This window comes from Podarcis erhardii (genome assembly GCF_964252035.2).
Source record: "Podarcis erhardii genome assembly, chromosome: 8".
Lineage (NCBI taxonomy): Eukaryota > Metazoa > Chordata > Lepidosauria > Squamata > Lacertidae > Podarcis > Podarcis erhardii.
In genome coordinates this window covers 86128387-86150488 of record NC_138499.1, presented here as the reverse complement: position 1 = coordinate 86150488, position 22102 = coordinate 86128387, and the positions used below count along the sequence as shown (strand labels likewise).

General features: G+C 44.5%; 1 protein-coding gene across 8 annotated transcripts in view; it reads left to right on the top strand.

Moving 5' to 3' along the window:
• The window catches only part of ENOX1 (ecto-NOX disulfide-thiol exchanger 1), a 309881-nt gene that overhangs the window by 169028 nt on the left and 118751 nt on the right, over positions 1–22102 (top strand). For 5 of the 8 annotated variants that reach the window (XM_081872745.1, XM_081872750.1, XM_081872743.1 and 2 more), the window contains 2 exons: positions 12947–13061; positions 13539–13676. In XM_081872745.1, coding sequence (XP_081728871.1) covers positions 13052–13061; positions 13539–13676 — 148 coding nt within the window. In that variant the 5' untranslated portion in view covers positions 12947–13051. The remainder of the gene's footprint in view (positions 1–12946; positions 13062–13538; positions 13677–22102) is intronic. The other 3 variants (XM_081872748.1, XM_081872747.1, XM_081872749.1) reach the window with 2 other exon arrangements.

Genomic DNA, 22102 nt, shown 5'->3' with positions numbered 1-22102 from the left:
TTCAACTGACTTAAAAGGTCTTTTGCAGTCAGATGTACAGGTGATCTAGCCATAGTAGGCAAAAGTCAACAAGAACTACAAATATGCTGTCAAATCTGCAGTTTTGTAATGCTTGTTGTAGTGCTGGTTTCAGTAGTGTTGAAAACTCCTCATAATCGTTGAATCCAATGTATATAGGTGTTTTTAAATCAATACGTTAATAGATTATCCATTGTGGAATATCCTTTTCTAAATGCTGTTTGTTCATTGGGTTGATATTCATCTAATTCTTATTAATTTCTTGGTTAGTAATTATTTTGGTTAGCAACTTGTGTATATGCAACAAGAGGCTTATTCTTCTAGAGTCATTGGAGACTGAGCGCTTGTCTTTTGCACATACTCCGTACACCATCTGGAGCTATTGCATTTTCTCCCCCTGGTTTCATTCTGAAAGTAAAAGCTCATTACAGATTGATTCTGAACAAAACAAATTCCTTCCAGTAGCACCTTAAAGACCAACTAAGTCAGTTCTTGGTATGAGCTTTCGTGTGCATGCACACTTCTTCAGATACACTGAAACAGAAGTTTCCAGACCCTTCTATATAGTGAGAAGGTGGGGAGGGGTATTACTCAGAAGGGTGGTGGGAATGGGTGATTGGCAGATAGCTGTGATGAGCCTGTTGACGACTCTTAACGACTGCAATAGGTCTTACAGGAAAAAGCAAGGGGTGAAAAGGTGAAAAATGGCTTTGTCATGTATAATGAGATAAGAATCCAAGGTCTTTGTTCAGACCAGGTTTCTCCTGTAAGACCTATTGCAGTCGTTAAGAGTCGTCAACAGGCTCATCACAGCTATCTGCCAATCACCCATTCCCACCACCCTTCTGAGTAATACCCCTCCCCACCTTCTCACTATATAGAAGGGTCTGGAAACTTCTGTTTCAGTGTATCTGAAGAAGTGTGCATGCACACGAAAGCTCATACCAAGAACTGACTTAGTTGGTCTTTAAGGTGCTACTGGAAGGAATTTGTTTTGTTTTGACTATGGCAGACCAACACGGCTACCTATCTGTAACTAGATTGATTCTGAGTTATGCCTTTGTTTGCCTATTGAAAATAGATGTAAGTGGCCCCAGCAATGGGGTTGTATCCGCACTTGCCCAGTGATATTGTGGGTTGGCATATACCAAAATCTTCTTCATTCACCTGGGGCATGGACAACAATGGAAAGGCATGGGTAACCTAATCAAGGGAAGGGTTTTCAAATGCTTATCAAGTAACCACACACACCCTTGCGGATGGCAAGTTCTAGAACAGGGGTCAGCAAACTTATGGGCCAGTGTCTCCAGTGCTGATCGCGCGGTGGGCCAGAGGGCGGGGGAGCGCATGCCCATATGCGTGCACACACGCTATTTCCGGCACACTTCTGGGTCAGAGGAGCACTGGAAATAGCTTGTGCGCATGTGCACAGGCATCCTCCGACCCGGATGTGTACCGGAAATAACGCTTGCGCATGTGCACAACACTTGTGCATGCGCATAACACTTGCACATGCGCACAAGCTATTTCCGGTGCTCCTCCGACCCAGAAGTGGGCAGCCGCACAGCACAGTGCTGGTAAGAGCGGGCGATGGCAGCGGGCGGCGGGGGTCACCATGGGCCGGATAAATGAGTCCCTCGGGCCTTATCTGGCCCGCGGGCCTTAGTTTGGGGACCCCTGTTCTAGAATCTAGGCTGAAGGCAACTTGTTGAAGATCATCACCAACGGTTCTGCATTGAGAAAAGCAGTGTTTTTGCTCTACAGAAGGATTAAAATATGCACAGAGACGGATTTGCATCCTGGAGCTCCTTTTCTGTTTCACCTGTCTCATAGAATTGTAGAGTTGGAATGGAGACCTAGAGTCACCTAGTCCAACCCCCTTCAAAGGATGAATCTCAACCAAAATGTCCATGGCAGACGACCACCCAGCCTCTGCTGAATAGCCTCCAAGGGAGTAGAGCTCGCCACCTTCTGAGAGAGACATTTCCACTGTGTAACAGCCAGGCGTGCTATTTGGTGGGCTGGGCAATCACCCCCCAAATTTTCAAGGAAAACGAAGACACTTTATGATGTATAAGATCCAGTCATGGGTCTCCTAACATTTTAGTTTTGTTTCAAGGCAGCTACAGAGTGTTCCACTTCTGACTGCAGCAGTGGCTGTAGGTGAGAAAGTGTTTCACCCTTTCTTGTTGTGCTGTTTTCCTGTCCTGTGGGGAGGGGCCAAGAGTACACACACATCCTTATACGGTTAATAGCGGCTTTTGTGAAGGGGTATTTAACTGGGAGAAAGGCAGCAGAGGACTGGTTAAAATACCCCCTGCCAAAGGCAGCCTCTCCCAATAGCTGCCTTTTGTAAAATAATATTTTTTATATATAAAATCAACGACCACTTATTTCACATATAGTTTGACCCTGAACCTGGAGAGAGGGAGGAGGGTAGAACAAGCATTCATAAAAGTAGAGGTTTCTCCCTGGTCTTCAAACAATGTGTGCATGCACACTTGAGACTCCCACCCCCTGTTGTTTTCCTCCTTCTCCCTCCCTAGCAAAATCTGCTTTTGGATGCTACCTGTGTCTGTTCAGTGAGTCAACTAATGGCAGGTGCCTCCTTTGTAGGCTGAGTGCTCGAAAGAATAGGCTACGAATTTGCCGTGTCTATTTTACTCTGCAGGAATCAATTGCAGCAGTAGCGGTAACCTCGTGAGGTGAAGGTGATACTGAAATGAAACTGTTGTTCCCGTTCCGAATTGCCATCTGCTTCTCTTATGGTACATTGAATTTCTGTTCTGCGTCTCAATTTAATTACAGTACATTTAACACAAACATGACCTGGTTCAAACAGATATTGTAGGCTTTTACACCCCGCAGCATCTCTACCTGCCCTATAGCACAGCCTAACGCTTTCCCAACTCCTTACACATTTTTCAGACAGTTCGCATGTACAGTGGTACCTCTGGTTGCGAACAGGATCCGTTCCGGAGGCCCATTTGCAACGTGAAAAGCCCACAACCTGAAGCACCATATCTGCGCAGTGCGATTTGGCGCTTGTGCGCATGCGCAAAGTGTGATTTAGCGCCGCGGCGCATGCGCGAGCGGCGAAACCCAGGTGTAACCCTTTCTGGTACTTCCGGATCACCGTGGGACAGAACCTGAAAAAATGTAACATGAAGCAAATGTAACATGAGGTATGACTACAAGCACTGGCAGAGGAAGGGGGCAGGGGGGCGGGCTGCCCCGTGTGCCATCAATGAGGGGGGTGACAAAATGCAACTCAACACTGCCTGTGGAACGGAGCACGGTTGAGTTTCATCGTGATGCGTCCCCTTCCCAGCAACCAGCCAGGCTCTCCCTGCCCATGTCCCGCCCTTGCCTCATGAGCAGCAGCACAGCTTTGAGCATAGCTGTCAACCGTCCCTTATTTGGCGGGAAACTCCCTTATCCCAGCGCCGTTTCCCGCTGCTGTCCCTTATTGATGATGTCCCTTAAATTTCCTGGGTTTCAAAGGAAGCAGCTCCTCTCCCTCCCTCCTTGCCGGCCAGGGAGGAGGGAGGCTCCAGCTGTGTTGCTTGGCTGCGTTGCTCACCCAATAAGAAGTCTAAGAATGACTGGGGGGGTGGAGCTTGCATGCCTTGTGCCGATCAAATTGACCACGTTGCCTGGGGACTCGCCTTTGCTCAGCGCTTCCCAGCGGAGAGGCGACAGTGGTTTTCCTTGCTGCATCCCCTTTGCCAGGTTGCTGCGCTATGGGAACCACCGCTTGAGGCTTCGTTTGGCTGCTGGTTGACCAAAATCCCTTATTTTGGCTGCTGATCCTTTATTTTCGAGGCTGCTGGTCCCTTACTCTCAAATCTGTAAGTTGACAGCTTTGAGTGCGGCTGCACGCACACATTCAGCACGCTGCCTGCCCATGACTCCCAAGCTGTTGGTGGAAGGTGGAGAGGTGCGCTGCTTTGCCAGTGGCCTTCCCCTCTTCCCCCTTCGTTTTGACAGCTCAGGGGAGGCTTGGGAGTCATGGGCAGGCGGTGCGCCATTGCCCCCGCACTCCTGGGCTGCTGGAGGAGGGCAGGGCACGGCTTTATTTGACGGGGGAAGGAGGGAGGGGGAAGAGGCGGGATCTACATCGGATAGCTGCCTGCGTGGGAGGAAGGGGGAATTTCAATGTGCGAGGGTGACAAAAAAAAATCCTCACCGGGTACCACCTGACCTTGCTACGCCACTGTGTACAAGGGGCTGAATCAGTGGATTGTAAGAGCTCCAGAGAGCCCTGTTGGGATGGCCCTTCTAGTTTGTCAGCAGATTCTGCCCAAGGGCAACTGCTGTTTGTGATTCAGAAGCGAGAAGCACATTTTGGGGTAAAGATTATGCATGTACAGAAGACCATCTGTGTACAGCAAGAATTACCATACAGCTGCAGCGCATAGCGAGCCTACTTTTGAGCATCAAGCACAGGACTAGTCTACTTAAAGCATATGAAAACCTCAGCTGCATAGCTGGCCTACGCAAAGTCTGATTAGCTAAGTCTGGTTATCATTTGGAGGTGTGCACACATAATAGTACAGGAAGAAGCAAAGGCTGAGAGGGTGAAGCTAAGCCCTCCTGTTGGCATGTCCTCGTCTCACCAGTGTGCCAACTTTGGCTCATGGGATGTCAGGCAAAGGTAGCCTGCAAGAAGCCCAGTAACAGCAGCCTGAGCAAACTGTAAAATGAAAAGCAATGATTTTTTTTTAAAAAAAATACAGATTTTGTCTGAGAAGACAGAAGTTTTGCACGCTTATGTAAAAGGCATACCAAGAAGATAAGCACTGAGCTACTGAGATCTTTGCAGCTCGGTTGCTTGCCATGGGCAGCTGAGAAATGCCTTTTTATGTTAGCTAGACACTTGCTCTTGGGAGATGCCTCTGTGGCAGAAAGTGAGAAGGTGCTTGCAGGGAACACATAACATGTGATATGCAGATCCGGCTGCTGAGTAAACACTTCACAGGAGAGACAGCAAGAGGTACCTTAAATCACTGAATAAAGTTCCAGAGATTTTTTTTCAAAAAAAAAAAAAATCATACCCAGGAATAGGAAAAATACAGACAACTCGTGAGTCCCTCCTCTCCATTTTTAAACTGTTTTAAGTTTTTAGCCTAAGCTTTTAACTGGGATTCATTGTTGGGTGACTTGTCCTTTACTTCAGCTAATTTTCTCTGGTGATGGATAAACATTGCTGGGTTTTGTTTTGTTTCTGGAGCATTCAGAAGAATTTTGAGAAATCAAAAGGACTGCTTGGCTCAGGACAGAAAAGTGAGATTTGAGGCAGTTGTGAAATTTTCCCTAGTTCTTAGAGCACAGTAACATCCAGATCTCAGGATTGTAGCCTTGAAAATTTACTATTTTGAGCTTCACTACAAACTCAAAAACATTTGACAGCAACATGTAGAGTTCTACTTAATTTATTCATCCTGATGCAGGTAAATGCTACTGATCATGCAAGTGTGCACTAATGCAAGTCCTGCATTGCAGAGTATAATGCCCCCGTTCATTCCTTAATTAAAAAAAAAATGCAAATCAACCATATTCCAATTAGAGTATGCATTCTTAAAGAGAGAGAATGAAAGTATGCTTGCCCTTACCTGGCACAGTGGTGTTGCAGACTGGTGCTGCCAGCCCGACACAACCCAATGATGGGTGCCCCTTTGGGCAGCAGCCACAAGCTATCAGAGAATAGAGTGGTACTATTAGTATTGCTATTATTACTATTATTAATCTGGCCTAGGAAGGCATCGTCCAAGCCTTCAGTCTGTCTTGGAGGTCTATAGCAGACCCTCACAGTAAGGTCTCTGTTGTTTCCCCCTCCTGTAATTTTTACCTATATACTCTTGATCTGCCTTCCATGTTCCAGGTCTTGGATCTCTTCACAAGTGTATTCATCCTTTACATATAGTGCGACTCCTCCTCCCTTCCTGTTTGATCTATTCCTTTGGAACATTCCAGTCATGAGTTTCATCTCACTAGTTTCCAGTAATGTCTACTAAATCATATTTGCCATCCTGTATTAAAAACTCTAATTTGTCTTGCTTGTTTCCCATTCTCTGTGCATTAGTATAGAGACAACTGAAACCAAGAGTCATTCTTTCCAACTGCTTTCTTCTTGTAGTTTCCTGCCTTTTAGCAGGTTTCTGGAGCACCACCTCAGTTTTCTGTGCATCCGTGAAGCTCTTATCCCCAGTACCATGTTTTCCCATGTCTCCTTACCCTTTAGGATTCAGTTTAAAGCTCTCCTGGTCAGGTTTGTGAGACTCATAGCAAACACAGTATTGCCACCCACTGTGAGGTGCAACCCATCTCTTACCAGGAGTCCTTCCTTTCCCTTCTGTTTTTTAACAGAGGCTTTTGCATGTATTGTATTTGGAACGCTAAAGAGAGAAACTAAAATGTTTATTTAATATTCAAAAGGAATCAAAACATAAATCCAGCGACTGGAGATGCATAATGATACGGCTATTTTCCCCGACAGGTGACAATAACCACCTGACAGTTCTTCTATTCCAGTGCTATGTTTTCTGCAATCATATTTATTCATAGCTGTTCCATCCAGAATTTCCACCTCTGGATTGGGACCCATGGCGATAAGTAAGATGAACATGTGAATGCCATCTGTGGGCACAGCATTGCTTCCAGTGGCCTGTTTTTCTGGTGCACAAGTGAAACTGGATTGTGGCAAGTGTGTTCTGTTTGTTTTGTGGCAAATCAGGGTATTTGACATGCTTGGCTTGGGTTATATTAGTTACTGTAGGTATGCCATTAGCCCAGAATTTTCGAAATCTTGATGGAAAGCATACATGTAAAGAGACACAAATGTACATGGCAAAGCCCCTGGTGGTTTCTATTCCAAAATTATTGTTTCAAGAGAGTTTGGGGTGAGTGGGGGAAATGTGTTTTTCTCTCTGGGTTCTGTTCAGACTTCTTGTCTGTTAAATGAGAAAACAGTATAATTTATTCAATGAGCATCCTTTACCTTCAAGATTGGAGAGTGATGCACATTTTAGAACCAACTTCTAGGCAGAATGAAAAATGGAGACATGGTTGTTGAGATATGGTGGCATTTTGTATATGTGCAACGACGGGATCTGGTTTTTTTTTTTATCACCAGCACAGCGGCCAGCAGGCTTGCAAACTTACTTCCCTCTGGGTGATGATTTTGTACTGCATATGCTTTTGTTATCACTATACTGGACTTTCATAATGCATCATGTTATGGAATTCCAAATTGTGCTATTTTTAGACACAGGTTTAGTCTGACTGCAGCTGCCAGCATGATAAAATAAAAATAAAAAGAGCCGCACATTTGACACATCTTAAGCGCATCCACCAATTAACAGTGGCCAGGATTTAGTTTAAAATAGTGCTGGAATAATATTTAAAGGAGCACTCAAGGCAGCAGCTATTTAACTTGCAGGTTGTTGTTTTGAGACTTTTTATGTCTTCCTGTGTTCTGCTTCTTGAAGGAAGTTTGACTTACATCTACATTATCAGTGCTTTATTCAGAAACTGGGGCAGGGAAACAGCATGTTGGGCTTTGCTGGAATTGAGAATAACACATCAACACATAACGTGCTGAGAACTAAATTGCTATTTTGTCTCTGGAATTATGAACACTCTCTATAGATGGTGCATACCTGTTGCCTACATTACAATATTGGCAAAAACTGTATAGCCCTGTGCTTAGCTAGGCCATCGGGGGTAGGTTGAGCTTTTGCGAGTCATAATGATAATGATTCTCTGGCAAATTGATGCATGCTACTTGCAAATGGAACATGGTTCGAAGCTATTTCTCTGGGGATGCCATGATGGACAAAAACTGCTCTCAGCTTTGCCACTTCCAATCTGGATCTCACCCCTCAAGGGCCAATAATGAGGTGAGTGGAGACCCAAAGATTGGCTCTTTCCTAAATCAGAGACGCTGTTAGGTGGTGAGTTAAGGGAGTCAGAGCCTCAGGATGTTTGCGCTGGGCTCCAGATCAATCCTCTCGTCTCCCATTTTGCATTTATACACTTTGTTTAACAGGGCAGGTGGGTGCTATACAGAGCCACTTGCCATCTTAATTTGCCCAGAGGTACTTCGTTTAGATTTAGTATGTACATAAGCAGCAGTTGTTGCCGATAGATTACAGGCGGGCAGAGGCCCCAATCCACATATACTATACTGGCCCCAGAAAATCTTGTTGATACCTCAGCAAGCTGCCAGCAAGAGCCAGTTTCTTTTTCTTTTTAATCTCTGAAAGCCTGAACCAAATTAGTGGCTGAAATTTTGTTCCATGGTCCTGTGCCCAGAATCATTTGAGTACCCGTCAATGCCCTCACCCTGGAAAACTCAGAATATTCCCTTTTCACTTTATTAAGGAGACTTTCTGGTTTCACACTGGGCTTGCCAACTCTCAGCCACAAGCTCAAAAGTGTGGCCACCTGCCGGTCTTCTGGCCTGCTGAAGTAATACGGAGGTGGATGGGTGAATTGGGTGACCGAGACCTTGGCTTGTGGTTGTCAGCTGACACAGTCCCGTTGAGTCTTCGTTTCATCCCGAGAGCTTTGGTTGAAGCCTTTGCTGTCTATAAAAAACCAGCAAGGTAAAAGCTGTGAACTCCGCCGCATTTCTAGCTACAGGCCAAATGCTTTATTCATAATGCTGCAGAACGTTTGTTTAAAGAGTAACTAACACGCTGTTTGTGACTCTTGTCCTAAAACAGAACATGCTGTTGGCTTATGGTGGTTACATTCTACAGTGTGTTCCCTTGCAGGCATGCTGATGCAGATTTAGTTTTCTGCCACAAAGAGAAATTTGTAGTTTAATCGCTTAGTCGTGCCTGACTCTTCGTGACCCCCTGGACCAGAGCACGCCAGGCACTCCTGTCTTCCACTGCCTCCCACAGCTTGGTAAAACTCATGTTGGTGGCTTCGAGAACACTGTCCAACCATCTCGTCCTCTGTCGTTCCCTTCTCCTTGTGCCCTCAATCACTCCCAACATCAGGGTCTTTTCCAGGGAGTCTTCTCTTCTCATGAGGTGGCCAAAGTCTTGGAGCCTCAGCTTCAGGATCTGTCCTTCCAGTGAGCACTCAGGGCTGATTTCCTTAAGAATGGATAGGTTTGAGTTATACAGGTACCTAATTTTAAAAGGTTCATCATTCTTTACTTCAAGGCTGCCTTTTGCTAGGGATTATTTACCCTCAGCCCAGGCATCAGCTCAGCAGCGATAGGGGTCACATTGACTTGATAGGGGTTATAATTTTGAACATTGATGTTTCCCTAACAATAGATACACATGCCATTACGCATGTGCACAGTGCCATTGTCTCCATACTAAAGATCATCTATTACTCCCTGCGCATCCATGGTCAGGGAAAGAGCTTCTGCGTAAGAGAATTCAAGTATGATTTTCAGACAAGAACTGACTCCGTCCCTCTTATTTAGAAAAACGCCCATTTATGTTCAGTGGCACTTACTCCTAAGAAAGTGTGCATAGAATTGGTTGGTGGGTGATAAAAAGAAGCTTTATGCCGCCACCACAAACCTAGCCTTTGGTCCTGAAACAAAAACCAGTGGGACTGATAAATTAAAAATACAAAACTAACCCAGTGGCAGGATTAGGTTTGCAGGACAGCACTCTGAAAGTAGGACCTTTAAGGCTGCAATCCTCAACACACATGTGAGACCGAATTCAACATAACAGAGCTTACCATGGAGTCAATACATACAGGGATTGGACTGAACTTTCCAGCAAAAGATCGGCTTGCTTAATTATTCCATTGAAATCAACAGGAGTTGAAATGCTTTAATTGATATCAAGGTCACCTCTTTTTCTGCCCCAGCCCTGTAAGTTTGACTCTGGGGAGATTCAAAGGCACCTATGTGAGCAAATGCTCACAAATGACTTCGTTTAGGCTGCAGGTGAAGAATGTGTGTGGATCTGGTTTTTTACTGAGATGGTGCGTTTGAGGAGACACTTGAAGGAAAAGAAAAATGTGTAACGGTTGCTGCAAGTTGGTATTTTGGAGAATGGAGTGAGAAATAAATAAATCTCCTGAATTGAACTTCCAAGAATATCCACCCGCTTTCTTCTGACAGACTGGAAGTATGATGGAGATGACCATTCCTTTGAGGATGCAGATCCATTGATCCCAATCCACCTCTATCAAACCGATCTTGTTGCTTTTAAAAAGCCCTGCTATAGAGTGGGACTTGCAGCCAAGGCCATCTTTAGCATATCCGGCACCGTGGTGCAAAGATCCCTCTGGCGCCTCCCCTGGCAACTCCAAAACAAGGGAGGGGGCGGTGGAAAACTCCCCCACCGCCCCGATCCCCGGTGTGGTGGCAGAGATCAAGCAGGAAAACATACTGGCGGACATGCTCTCCAGCGTTGGGGCACCTGAGAAGGCAGCCCGGGAAGGCTGTGCTCCGCCTTTTGCCAGGAAGCAGGAGGACAACGACCGGGATCAGGGCCGACTTCAGACGATGCAGAGGCTTGGAGAGATGGGGAAATCGTGGAATGGAATTTCTATGATCCTAGGGGAAACGTCTTAAGAGAATAAGTTCAGATATATAAGTTTTAAATGAGAAATAAGATTAAATAAAGTAAAAGTGGATGGCTAATTGGTAAAAGAGAGAATGGAAAATTACAGTATATTAAGATAAGTTATAAGGATAAAAACAAGGATGAAGGATTTGCTGAAACATCTATTTGAAGTAGAATACAAAGAGGGGAGGTGTGAGGAGGTCAAGGAAATAAGTTAAGAAAGGGAATTATATCAAGGTTGGTTTTTTTTTATTGTATCTTTTTTTTCTTTTTGGCTGTTTTTTGCTTTTTTATCTTTTTCTTTTATTTTTCTTTTGGATATGTTGTGTTTCTGTATTCTGTGTTCCTTTTTGTAATTTTTTTTTTTTGAAAATTTGAATAAATATTATTTGAAAAATAAAATAAAAAAATGCAGAGGCTTGGGAGGGAAGCAGCTTCCACTCTGAGCCTCTGCGGGGATCGCTCTCCACCTGCAGAGGCTGGGGAAGGAAGCTATACGCCTGCCAGCCATATAGTTGGCGGGGTGCAGCTGGTGGGCATGCAGGGAAAGGGGATGCTGCTGGCAAAGCCGCGCAGCTCCCCCACTCGCTAGGGCGCCCCTGAGAGGCCAGCGCCCTGGCGCAATGCACCACTGAGACCAATGGGAAAGACGACTCTGCTTGCAGCCAAATCCTATGAATGCTTACCCAGCTGCAATCCTACTGACTTGAAAGGGATTGGCAGCCTGATCCTATGCAGGCTTACTCAAAAGTAAGTTCAAAGGGATTGCAGCTTGATCCTATTTTTTAAAAAAAATAATATTTATTCAAATTTTAAAAATTACAAAGAGAAAAAAGAAAAAAGAAAAAAAAAAAGAAAAATAGAAAGGACAGAAAAAATACAAACAATTGGAAAAAAAACAGATCAAACCTTTACATCACATGCTTTCATTCACTTACTTCCTTGACCTCCTCACACCTCCCATTTTTGTATTCTAATTCATTTAAATATATCAGCAAATCCTTTCCAGCTTTGTTTTTATCTTAATAGTTTATCTTAATATATTGTGATTTTGCATTCTCTTCTTTCACCAAATTATTTTTACTTAATCCTTTATATCTTCTCTGCTAAAACCACATAATTCTATTCCAACATCTTTCTAACATTCCTTAATTTTACAATATTTTTGAAGATAAACTTTAAATTTTTTTCCAATCTTCTTCCACCAACTCTTCTCCTTGGTCTCGGAGGGATTGCAGCTTGATCCTAGTTCAACTCCACACTGTTTCACAGGTCCCTTCCACTGCTGCCTCCCCCCCCCCCCCATTAACCGCTGCTCCGGAGGAAGGAGAGCTCAGAGCTTGGTCTGCCACTCCTCTCTGATCTGCCGCTGAAGTGTCCGCCTCAGCCAGGCACATGGTACAGCTGGCTCTGCACCCCACTCTTTCCCCCAGGGCTTAAGATTTGCCAGGCTCAGTAGTAAGGCTGGATGAGACCCAGCTAAGCAGGGATGGGGGAGCTACACCAGTGTTAAATGCAGTGGGGTTTATTACTGGATGCAAATGCCCGGGACTGCACTGTGCAGCTTTTGATGCAATACAAATATCATTACGATGCCAGCATATTTAAAAAGAAACTGGCCGTCGGTCAATTGTGTGGCACGCCATCCTCAACTCTAAAGGATGTTCCAGTTACAGATAGGTAGCCGTGTTGGTCTGCCATAGTCAAAACAAAATAAAAAAATTCCTTCCAGTAGCACCTTAAAGACCAACTAAGTTAGTTCTTGGTATGAGTTTTCATGTGCATGCACACTTCTTCATGCATGCACTTGGTATCTGAAGAAGTGTGCATGCACACGAAAGCTCATACCAAGAACTAACTTAGTTGGTCTTTAAGGTGCTACTGGAAGGAATTTTTTTATTTTCTAAAGGATGTTAAAAGTTATCCCAAGGTGGTTTTCCCTGCCCCCCCGCCTTTCTGTGCAACTTAGCAGGCAACAGTTTTCTTCAAGCTTTCAGTATCAATTAATATTTAACTTTTTTAAAAAATTCATTTGTAGCCTCAAGTCCGCCCATCCAGTGTAAGCCAGCTCGCTAAGGCGGCTGTGCAGGTGCTGATAAGACGTAAACTGCTGAGAGGTTGCTCAGCCCAGAGGCTGCGCATTAAACAAGTTATTATATAGCACTATTTGTTCTGTTCTCAGGCAGCAAAGCAGGCTGGGTGGGAGTTGGTGCCTTAACATCCTTTCTGATGCCTTCGAAAGGTGTGTGGTCAAAACTCCTCTGGAGACCCAACTTAGACTGGCCAGCCATTGGAAGGTGGACTGCCCACCACAATCTGCCTTGAAGAGATATTTTAAATCAGTATTTAAATTGTTGTTTTTCTTTTTCTTCCAGAGCATACCCATTCCAGGGATGAAGAGCGCTTACATTTCAAGATGTTAAAACAGTATCAGGTGAAGAAGTGAAAGTGGAACAAGCTGAAGAAAACCTTCTAGAACCATGGCCACAGGTGAATGCCTCCATGTGATCATCAGTGATGTTTTGTGTTTGATTTTATTCATTGCCTCAGCGCTGGATTTCAGGGTTTCTGCTCTTAATCAGAATGTGGTATCTCCCTGAGATTTGCCATCTTGACCTGGCTCTTTCCTTCTGGCACCTTGCTAATGTCTTTATTTTGGTGCGAAACTGAAAAGCATTCTAAATTGGTTATTCTTGCAAATGCATCAATGTCCTTGGGAATTTGTTTCCATAGGAACCTTTGCCCTTATTGGATTAGGTTTCTTTGTGCACTGGTTTTTGTTGGTTGGCTGCTGCACTGCAAGTTTCCCCACAGATGATCAGGAGAGAATGACTAACAAGAAGTCCTAAAAACCCTACGCTGCAGCAATCGGACAGATTATTATTTTTGTTTTTTTGCTAATTTGCAGCTTGTCATCCTTGCTTCTTTGATTATGAACTAAGAAGGTGTTTTTATCCCCTCCTGCAGCAGCAGATGGTGTGGGCAGCATAGCTATAGATACCTCGCAACTTAACATGTCAGTCACTGAACCAGCAGCCTGGGCAACTGCAATGAATAACCTGGGAATGGTTCCAGTGGGACTGGCTGGACAACAGCTGGTGACGGGTAAGATTTTCATTGAGATCTGTTGCACTGGTTTATGGATTTTTTTAGAACCCTAAGATAAATGTCTAATTGTTTTCTGAAGGTGCATGCTTCTTTTTTCAGTGTGCTTCTGGAACACAAGGCATAGGTTCCCTTTCTTAATATTGCGAAGAAAGTGTTTAATCTCTCGGTATTAACAGCCATCTAATCCACAAGACATCTTAAAGTTGGTGGAAGCTGACAAAAGCCCTTGGGGAAATTTGAATCTTTAAAGCCTCCAAATAATCTCTAAGACCTGTTCTGCATTGAGTCTGAAAGAGAAGCCTCATAACAGATATATTTTAACATTTTTAAATGCTATCTCCCCACCCCCACATGGAAGCCTTTGCTAATATTCTGCCAAGGAGCAGCATGGGAAATTGGCTAAAAGCTTCTGCAGAGAGAGGATGAGCCTTGTTAGGCTGACACAAGAAAGTACAGCTATAAATAGAGACGTTATAAAAATCTGAATCTCAGATACCCTACCTACACCATCAGGTGAGTGGACCTGAGAAAGAAACCCTTAGCTGGGCATGTTTAGCCTGGAGAAGAGGAGGTTAAGGGGTGATATGATAGCCATGTTCAAATATATAAAAGGATGTCACATAGAGGAGGGAGAAAGGTTGTTTTCTGCTGCTCCAGAGAAGTGGACACGGAGCAATGGTTCATAACTGCAAGAAAGAAGATTCCACCTAAACATTAGGAAGAACTTCCTGACTAGCCTCTGTAGCTTGACATTCCACTTGTGTCTTCTGCAGGAAACACGAGGGAGGTTGAAATATCTCGACCTACAGTGGTCCCATGATGGGTTCCTGCAGCACCCACCTCTCTCTGCACACATTCCTGTACTTGCGTGTCGAGGTCCCCAGGTCCACCCCAATAACTCACACATCACACAGAAATTTTTGTTTAAGATTTTTGGCATAATTTTGGCCACAACTTTATTAAAATACAAATTTGTGAGTGGTTGCGTAGGCATTGGTTGCGACTATCTGCCCCCACCATGGGGGAAAGACTGACATTCCGCACGATGCGAAAGTCAGAATGGGGGAATACACTTGGGGGTTACGCGGAGCAGGGAACCTGGCCTCACCCCAAATGCAACCAGGAGCTCATTGCTATGGCCCGAGCCCCCTCGACAGAGTGGACAAGCAATAGTTAGCTCCCAATTCCTTTAACGGAATCCCTTGCAGCAGCAGCATTAGAGGGGCAGGCACAGCCAATCCATGCCCCTCAACCAACCAAACCATAAACCAATGCCTAACCGCGAACCTTACAAGTTGTGACGATTTGCTACGCAGTAGGCAAAAACCAAATGGCTCCAGCCAATCAGCCAGATGGACAAAATTCCTACCAGGCCCCCGCTCCAAAGCAGACGACCCCATGATAGGCATAGCAAGGTCAAAGCAAACAACCCTATTCTAGGGAGGGAGGGACGGGCAATCCAATGCAGGAGTTTTACTATTTCTGGCTGTCAATCAATAAATGGCAACATTAACTTCTTCCCAACAACAAGGGAAGCCCAATCGCATCAGTGGCCAACGATCAATTAGCCCGCCCCCCAACTTTGGAGTGTCCTGGCGGCCCCCACCGCAACACATGCTCTCCATGAAGGAGAACACGCTTTGGCATTGCACACCTCCCCTTTATACTTCGTGCATTTACTGCAATGCACCTTGGCTCTTTAACACCCCAGACTGCATGACTTCAGTTGTGAAGTGCTTTTGAGTTGCCAGAAAAAGGCAGAGCTTGGGGAACAATCAGAAGGAAGATTTTCATTTCTGGCTCTCTGACTGCTTATGAATGGGTTTGGGTTCACTGGGAGAAGAATGAGAAGATCAGGTTCTTGTCCCCCTAGCATCTCCAAGTTACAAAGCTCTTGGGTACCAGGCCTGGGAAAACACTCCTGTCTTACACTTTCATAGAATCATAGAATTGTAGAGTTGGGGTCACCTATTGCTGATGGCCATCCAACCTTTGCTTGGAAACCTCCAATAAAGGAGTCCACAACCTCCCAAGGAAGACCGTTTCACTATTGTGGTGTTTGCCCATTCTTTTGGAAATGTCTGTACAGGGGGAGAGAAAGGGTTAATAGGTAACCAATAGAAAAACCCAGAGGTGGAGCCTACCTGTTTTAAAAAAGGCTTAGCCAGAGGTTTAGACAGTTGGGAAAAAGCAGTTGGAAGACAGATGGAAATAGAGAGACAGTTAGCGCAGGTGGTTCTTGTGTGAGGGGAGGTAGAAGTGTTAGAGACAGGATAAAATAAAGCTAAGAGGGTAAAGGGTAACAGCGTTTCGAATGCATTTAAAGTTTATTTTTGTTTGGAATAAACTACAATCTTCGTTCTTAACTTGAGAACCAGACTGAGACTAAGTGTTTTACCGGGGAGAACCTGGTTGGTGGCAGCGGATTAGTGGTGTATGGGCCAATAGTCCGTGAAATGACCGGGGGCTCTGTATGACTGTCAAACAGCTCTTACTGTCAGAAAGTACGTCCTGATGTTTAGTCGAAATCTCCCTTCTAGCCTTTGGAGCAGGAGAAAACAAGCTTGCTCCTTCTGCCATGTGGCAACCCTAGAGATATTTGCAGATGGTTATCCTATCTCCTCTCAGTCTCCTCTTCTCCAGGCTAAACATACCCAGCTCCCTCAACTGTTCCTGATGAGGCTTAGATTCCAGAGCCTTGGTCATCTTTTGGTTGCCCTCCTCTGCACATGTTCCAGTTTGTCAACATCCTTCTTAAATTGCGGTGCCCAGAACAGAACACAATACTCCAAGTGTGGTCGGAACCAAGGCAGAACAGAATTGCTGGGGAAACCCAGCCAGATGGGTGGGGTATAAATAATAAATTCATCATCATTACTTCCTCTCTTATCCAGAAATCCAGAAGTACAATCTCTTATCCAGAAGTCCACACAGCTGATTGTTCATGCTAAGCTATGGTTTAGCTTAGACTTAAATTCAAACAAGTCGATGCATAAGAAGGTTTATTTTTAAGAGTAGACTGATATAGCCAGCTGTACTAATGTTTCCAGAGGGTGAGACCAGAGAAGGAAATATTTTCAAAGTCATTCAGTGGGTTGCTTCCAAGATTCTGCTTTAACAGTTGCTTGGATTTGTTGCTCTGGAATTATTGTTATTTATTTATAAAATAGCTGTGTATTGCTGTTCATAAAAAATATCAGAGCTGTTAACAACAATCGTACATAAAACCCTACAATAAAAATGATATAAAAAATTAAGAACAGAGATCAACTATTACAGAAGGATATTTTCTTAACTATACGGACAAAGGTCCGTATAGATAAAGCAATGGTTTTCCCAGTAGTGATGTATGGAAGTGAGAGCTGGACCATAAAGAAGACTGATCACCGAAGAATTGATGCTTTTGAATTATGGTGCTGGAGGAGACTCTTGAGAGTCCCATGGACTGCAAGGAGATCAAACCTATCCATTCTGAAGGAAATCAGCCCTGAGTGCTCACTGGAAGGACAGATCCTGAAGCTGAGGCTCCAGTACTTCGGCCACCTCATGAGAAGAGAAGACTCCCTGGAAAAGACCCTGATGTTGGGAAAGATGGAGGGCACAAGGAGAAGGGGACGACAGAAGACGAGATGGTTGGATAGTGTTGTCGAAGCTACCAGCATGAATTTGACCAAACTGCGGGAGGCAATGGAAGACAGGAGTGCCTGGCATGCTCTGGTTCAGGGGGTCACGAAGAGTCGGACACAACTAAACGACTAAACAACAACAATTTTCTTAGTTGGCAGCATGAGTTTGGTACTACAGAAAGGTTTTCAATAGGTGCTTAAAGATTCAAACAGAAGGTGCCTGATGAATCTCTATTGGCAGAGCATTCCACAGCATTGGGCCAATAGCACTAAAGGCTCAGTTTCTTTTACTTTTTTATTGAAAAGAAAATTACAAACTGAACACCTGCCTCCCTCTCCCCTCCCACAACCCAAAGGCATAGTTCAGATGCAAACAATAATAGTTTATACAAGCACTAAAGTGAGGAGAGACTGAGTGTTGCTAATATAGAAAAATGCTAATATAACCAGATATTATGGAAAGTAGCTTAGTTTCTTGTTCCTGTCGTATGAGTCTTGCCATCTTGAAAGATGAGCAACAATGCTTCTGCAGATGACCTCCACATTCGAGCCGAGATATAATGGTTCAGGTGTTCCCTAAGGTACCCTGGACCTAAGTTGTGCAGGAATTTGTCTATTAATACAAAGACCTGGAACCTGACTCAGTATTAGATGAGCAGCCGGTACAAAAGTATTAACTGTTGTGTCACACTTTGTCAGCCCCCATCAGCATTCTGCGACAGCTGGAGCCTCTGAACCAGGCCCAAGGCAGCCCCACATAGAAGCCATGGCAGTAATTGAAGCTTGGGTCATAGCTGTCAACTGTCCCTTATTTGGCGGGAACTCCCTTATCCCAGTGCCATTTCCCGCTGCTGTCCCTTATTGATGATGTCCCTTAAATTCCCCGTGTTTCAAACGAAGCAGCTCCTCTCTCTCCCTCCCTGCCGGCCAGGGAGGAGGGAGGCTCCAACTGTGTTGCTTGGCTGCGTTGCTCACCCAATAAGGAGTCTAAGAATGACTGGGGGGGTGGAGCTTGCATGCCTTGTGCCGATCAAATTGGCCGCGTTGCCTGGGGACTCGCCTTTGCTCAGCGCTTCCCGGCAGAGAGGTGACGGTGGTTTTCCTTGCTGCACCCCCTTTGCCGGTTTGCTGCGCTGTGGGAACCACCGCTTTGAGGCTTCGTTTGGCTGCTGGGCTGGCTGGGCTTTCTGCCTTTGGCTCGTGAGCTGGTTGACTAAAATCCCTTATTTTGGCTGCTGGTCCCTTATTTTCGAGGCTGCTGGTCCCTTATTTTCAAATCTGTAAGTTGACAGCTATGGCTTGGGGTTCCTGATGCATGGACTGCAGTGGTCAGGCTGTTCAATCTATCTGAGAAAGAATGGACTTCTGAAATTGTATTTACTGGTCTTTTAGGGTTATATCCAATTAATTCGTTGCACTCGCAGAATCACTTTCATTTGTGTGGCGGAAGTTCTCCTGCCCTTGCACCCCCCCAATCTGTCCTGGGGTTTCCCCCAACCCTCCAAAGTTTGATGTTTGCAGGGAGAATGTGAGGAGAAGAGAAAGGGAAGTTTTCTTGTGCAAACACAAGTCGTTCTGCGAGAACCATGTCTTTATTAGACTCAGCCCCTAATTTTTTTCAGTTCAGGGTGTTTGATTCAGTAATAATTTAAGTGCTATATTTTGAAAGTAACAATCCAGAAATGAGCACGGTGTGGTGATTATAATACATGTCCCATTCAAAAATTAATGTTTCATGATATTGAAATTCTTGACCCTGGGTCTGGGATTTATTGCTAGTTAATTGTAGACAGTGGGTTAGTTTGTGCAATTTTCTAGTTCTCGATGAGTTGATAGATTTGTTTCTGGGCAGAACCACTTCAGGCATGGGTGTAGCCAGGATTTTTGTTAGGGGAGGCAGGCCTTTTGTGGGGGGGTATTTATTGGGGGGGAGCTACCCCCCCTTGACTACGCCCATGACTTCAGGTGAGGGCTCACTTGAACATTTTCTCCCTGGATACTATTCTATTTGTCCACCTAAAAACTACTAAAATAATATCAAGTTAAAAGCACAGGAAATGGGGCAGCTAAGGCAGAAGTAAGTAACTGAAACAGCGTGTGTGGTGAAATGGTGAGAGGCACAAGCAATGTTAGAATTCCTGCCCCATGATTGCAGTCATGGGATTGTTGTCTGTCACATGACGGTATATGTTTTGACTCTACAGAGTGGGAAGTGATGGAGACAGGATGTTTGTGTTACTGTGTTCCGTGAAGTGGGACTATTGTCCTTTGTTCTTTCTCTTTGCTGTCTGATGCTAGAGAGAGAGGGAGAGAGAGGCCATGTTGCAGTGCTCCGTGCGTGTTTATATGTAAATAAAGTAGATTAGCCAAAATGCTGAGTTGCTGAGGTCTGTTACGCATGATGCGCAAACTCTGCGGATCCCTAAGTGTGCTGGTGTCTGTTGGCATTGGTCGCTGTGATGTTCAGGCTGAAGAAAGCTTTTGAAACTCCCGATCGACCAGGAGGGAGGGAACATGCCAGTCGGGCATGTGTCTCTGTCAGGGTCCTACTCGAGTGGAGCAAAAGGCATGTTCCTGAAGTTCCAAACATGGTCTGGTGTTCTATCCAAACTAAGTCTTCAAGAATTAGAGGATGAGGCAAACAAAGACCCCTTTAGAGAAAAATTGGTGTGTTTGAACCCTTCATGCCACACACATGCAGACTCAAATCCTTAAAAAGCCATTCAGCCAGAAGGGTTTTGAAAGTGTTTATTGCAGCTGATCACCTGGTTCCATAACAACATAATGGTGGTGTAAAATTGTGCCCATATCATGATACCCAGCTAAGCCATACTCTGAGTAGATCCATTAAAATCAATTTTATAGGACAAAATAAACTCTAACACCACATACGTAATGTCTGGAATGATGGCTGTCACCTCTTCTGTAGTCATAATTCGCAATGAGGATTAAAATCCCCACTTCATCCATAAATAGTCATTAAAAGGAACCGCTGCCTGCCCTGTATTAGGGGATAATTCTTCTGTGTTACATGATTTCCACCCATTTGGATGTACATTTAAAGTTTTTGTCTGCCAACCTCTGTCGATGTAGCAGTAGCTTGGTCACTTTATAGCCTACAAGGGAAACTCTATGAACAATGGAAAGGCTTTAAAATGGCGTGCAACTTCTGGTCTGTTTTTCTATAGCACTCTTGAGACATAGTTTGCTTGGCCTTGATGGCGAATCAATTTCCAGCACTGCTAGCCTTCCAGGACTCAAAGTACCCTATATAATTCCTTATTTATGAGTGCTGTAAAATTGGATTTTACATCTAAGCAAATGTCAAGGTTTTAAATGGTAGCAAAGTTTCCGATTGTATAGAATCTCTTTTGCTATTTGCTCTGCCGGTTGCTTTCTTCTTTATGTCACGTACCCTCTGAAGTTGCCACACATTTAGTAGTCAGTGTATGCAGTTTAATGTTAGAATATGATTTTGACAATGCATAGTTCCTTAACGATGTCGTTCTTAGAACTGTTAAATGCTGATCAGTACATTGTGCCTAAAATTAGGGTTGCATAGATTAAGTTTTATTAAATGGAGATTAATGAGCCTAAATTACCTATGTCCATTAATTTCCGTGTGTCTATTCTGAGTAGGACTAGTGTTAGCTACAACCCTGGCTTACACACAGTTTGATGTTCTAAATTAACTTCAGTGGCTGAAACATTTTCTGGCAGGTGGCCATCTGCCATGGCTGTTTTAGCATTCCTGCATTTCATGGGCTTGGACTAGATGACTCTCAAGTCCCCTTCCAAATCTGCAATTCTGTGAATGATCGAAGTAATAAAAAAAAAATTGACGTGCATTTTTGTTAAATATTAAGATTTATTTCCTTAGGCTTCATAGTTGTACAGTGGTGCCTCGCAAGATGAAATTAATCCGTTCCGTGAGGCTCTTCGTATAGCTGTTTTTTCGTCTTGCGAAGCAAGCCCATTGACAGCTTAGCGGATTAGCGCTATTAGCGGTTTAGCGGCTTTTAGAGGATCAGCTGATAAGCAGCTTAACAGCGGATCAGTTGATAAGCGGCTTAGGAAAAGGGGGGGGAGGGGAAAAAACCCACAGGAACTCGCAAGACATTTCGTCTTGCGAAGCAAGCCCATAGGGAAATTCATTTTGCGAAGCGCCTCCAAAACGGAAAACCCTTTCGTCTAGCGGGTTTTCCGTCTTGCGAGGCGTTCGTCTTGTGGGGCACCACTGTATAGGCTTCATCAGGCATTCAGCTGAACACATGAACAAAGTGTGGACTGGGACAAGGGTCAGTGCCGGACTTACGTATAAGCTAAACAAGCTATAGTTTCAGGCCCCACTCTCTTGGGGGCCCCCAAAAAAATTAAAGGGGGGGAAACACTGGATGTACATTTCCAAAATATAAGATAAAAAACAAATAAAATAAAACCTACATACAGCAACAGTGATTTGTGTTGTGATGGCTTCTATGATGTAAGTAATGGGCCCCGCCTGCTAGCCTGCTCCCTAAAATATCACTGGTTTGCTCATTTCTATATATAGGGTGCCTACATTCTGCAGGGACTGGTTGCATGGAAATACATGCAAATGGCTTTAGATACAGCTTAGGTCCATACATTTCCAAATAGCATATATTCAACACAAAAAGCAGTGACTATTTGTTGTTGACAAAGGACAGCTGGACATATAAAGGGCTCCATTACCTTCAGTAGCTTGGGGCCTCATCAAACCTAAATCCGGCCCTGGCAAGGGTAGACACCCAAATACTGCCCTCCATGTTCTCTTCC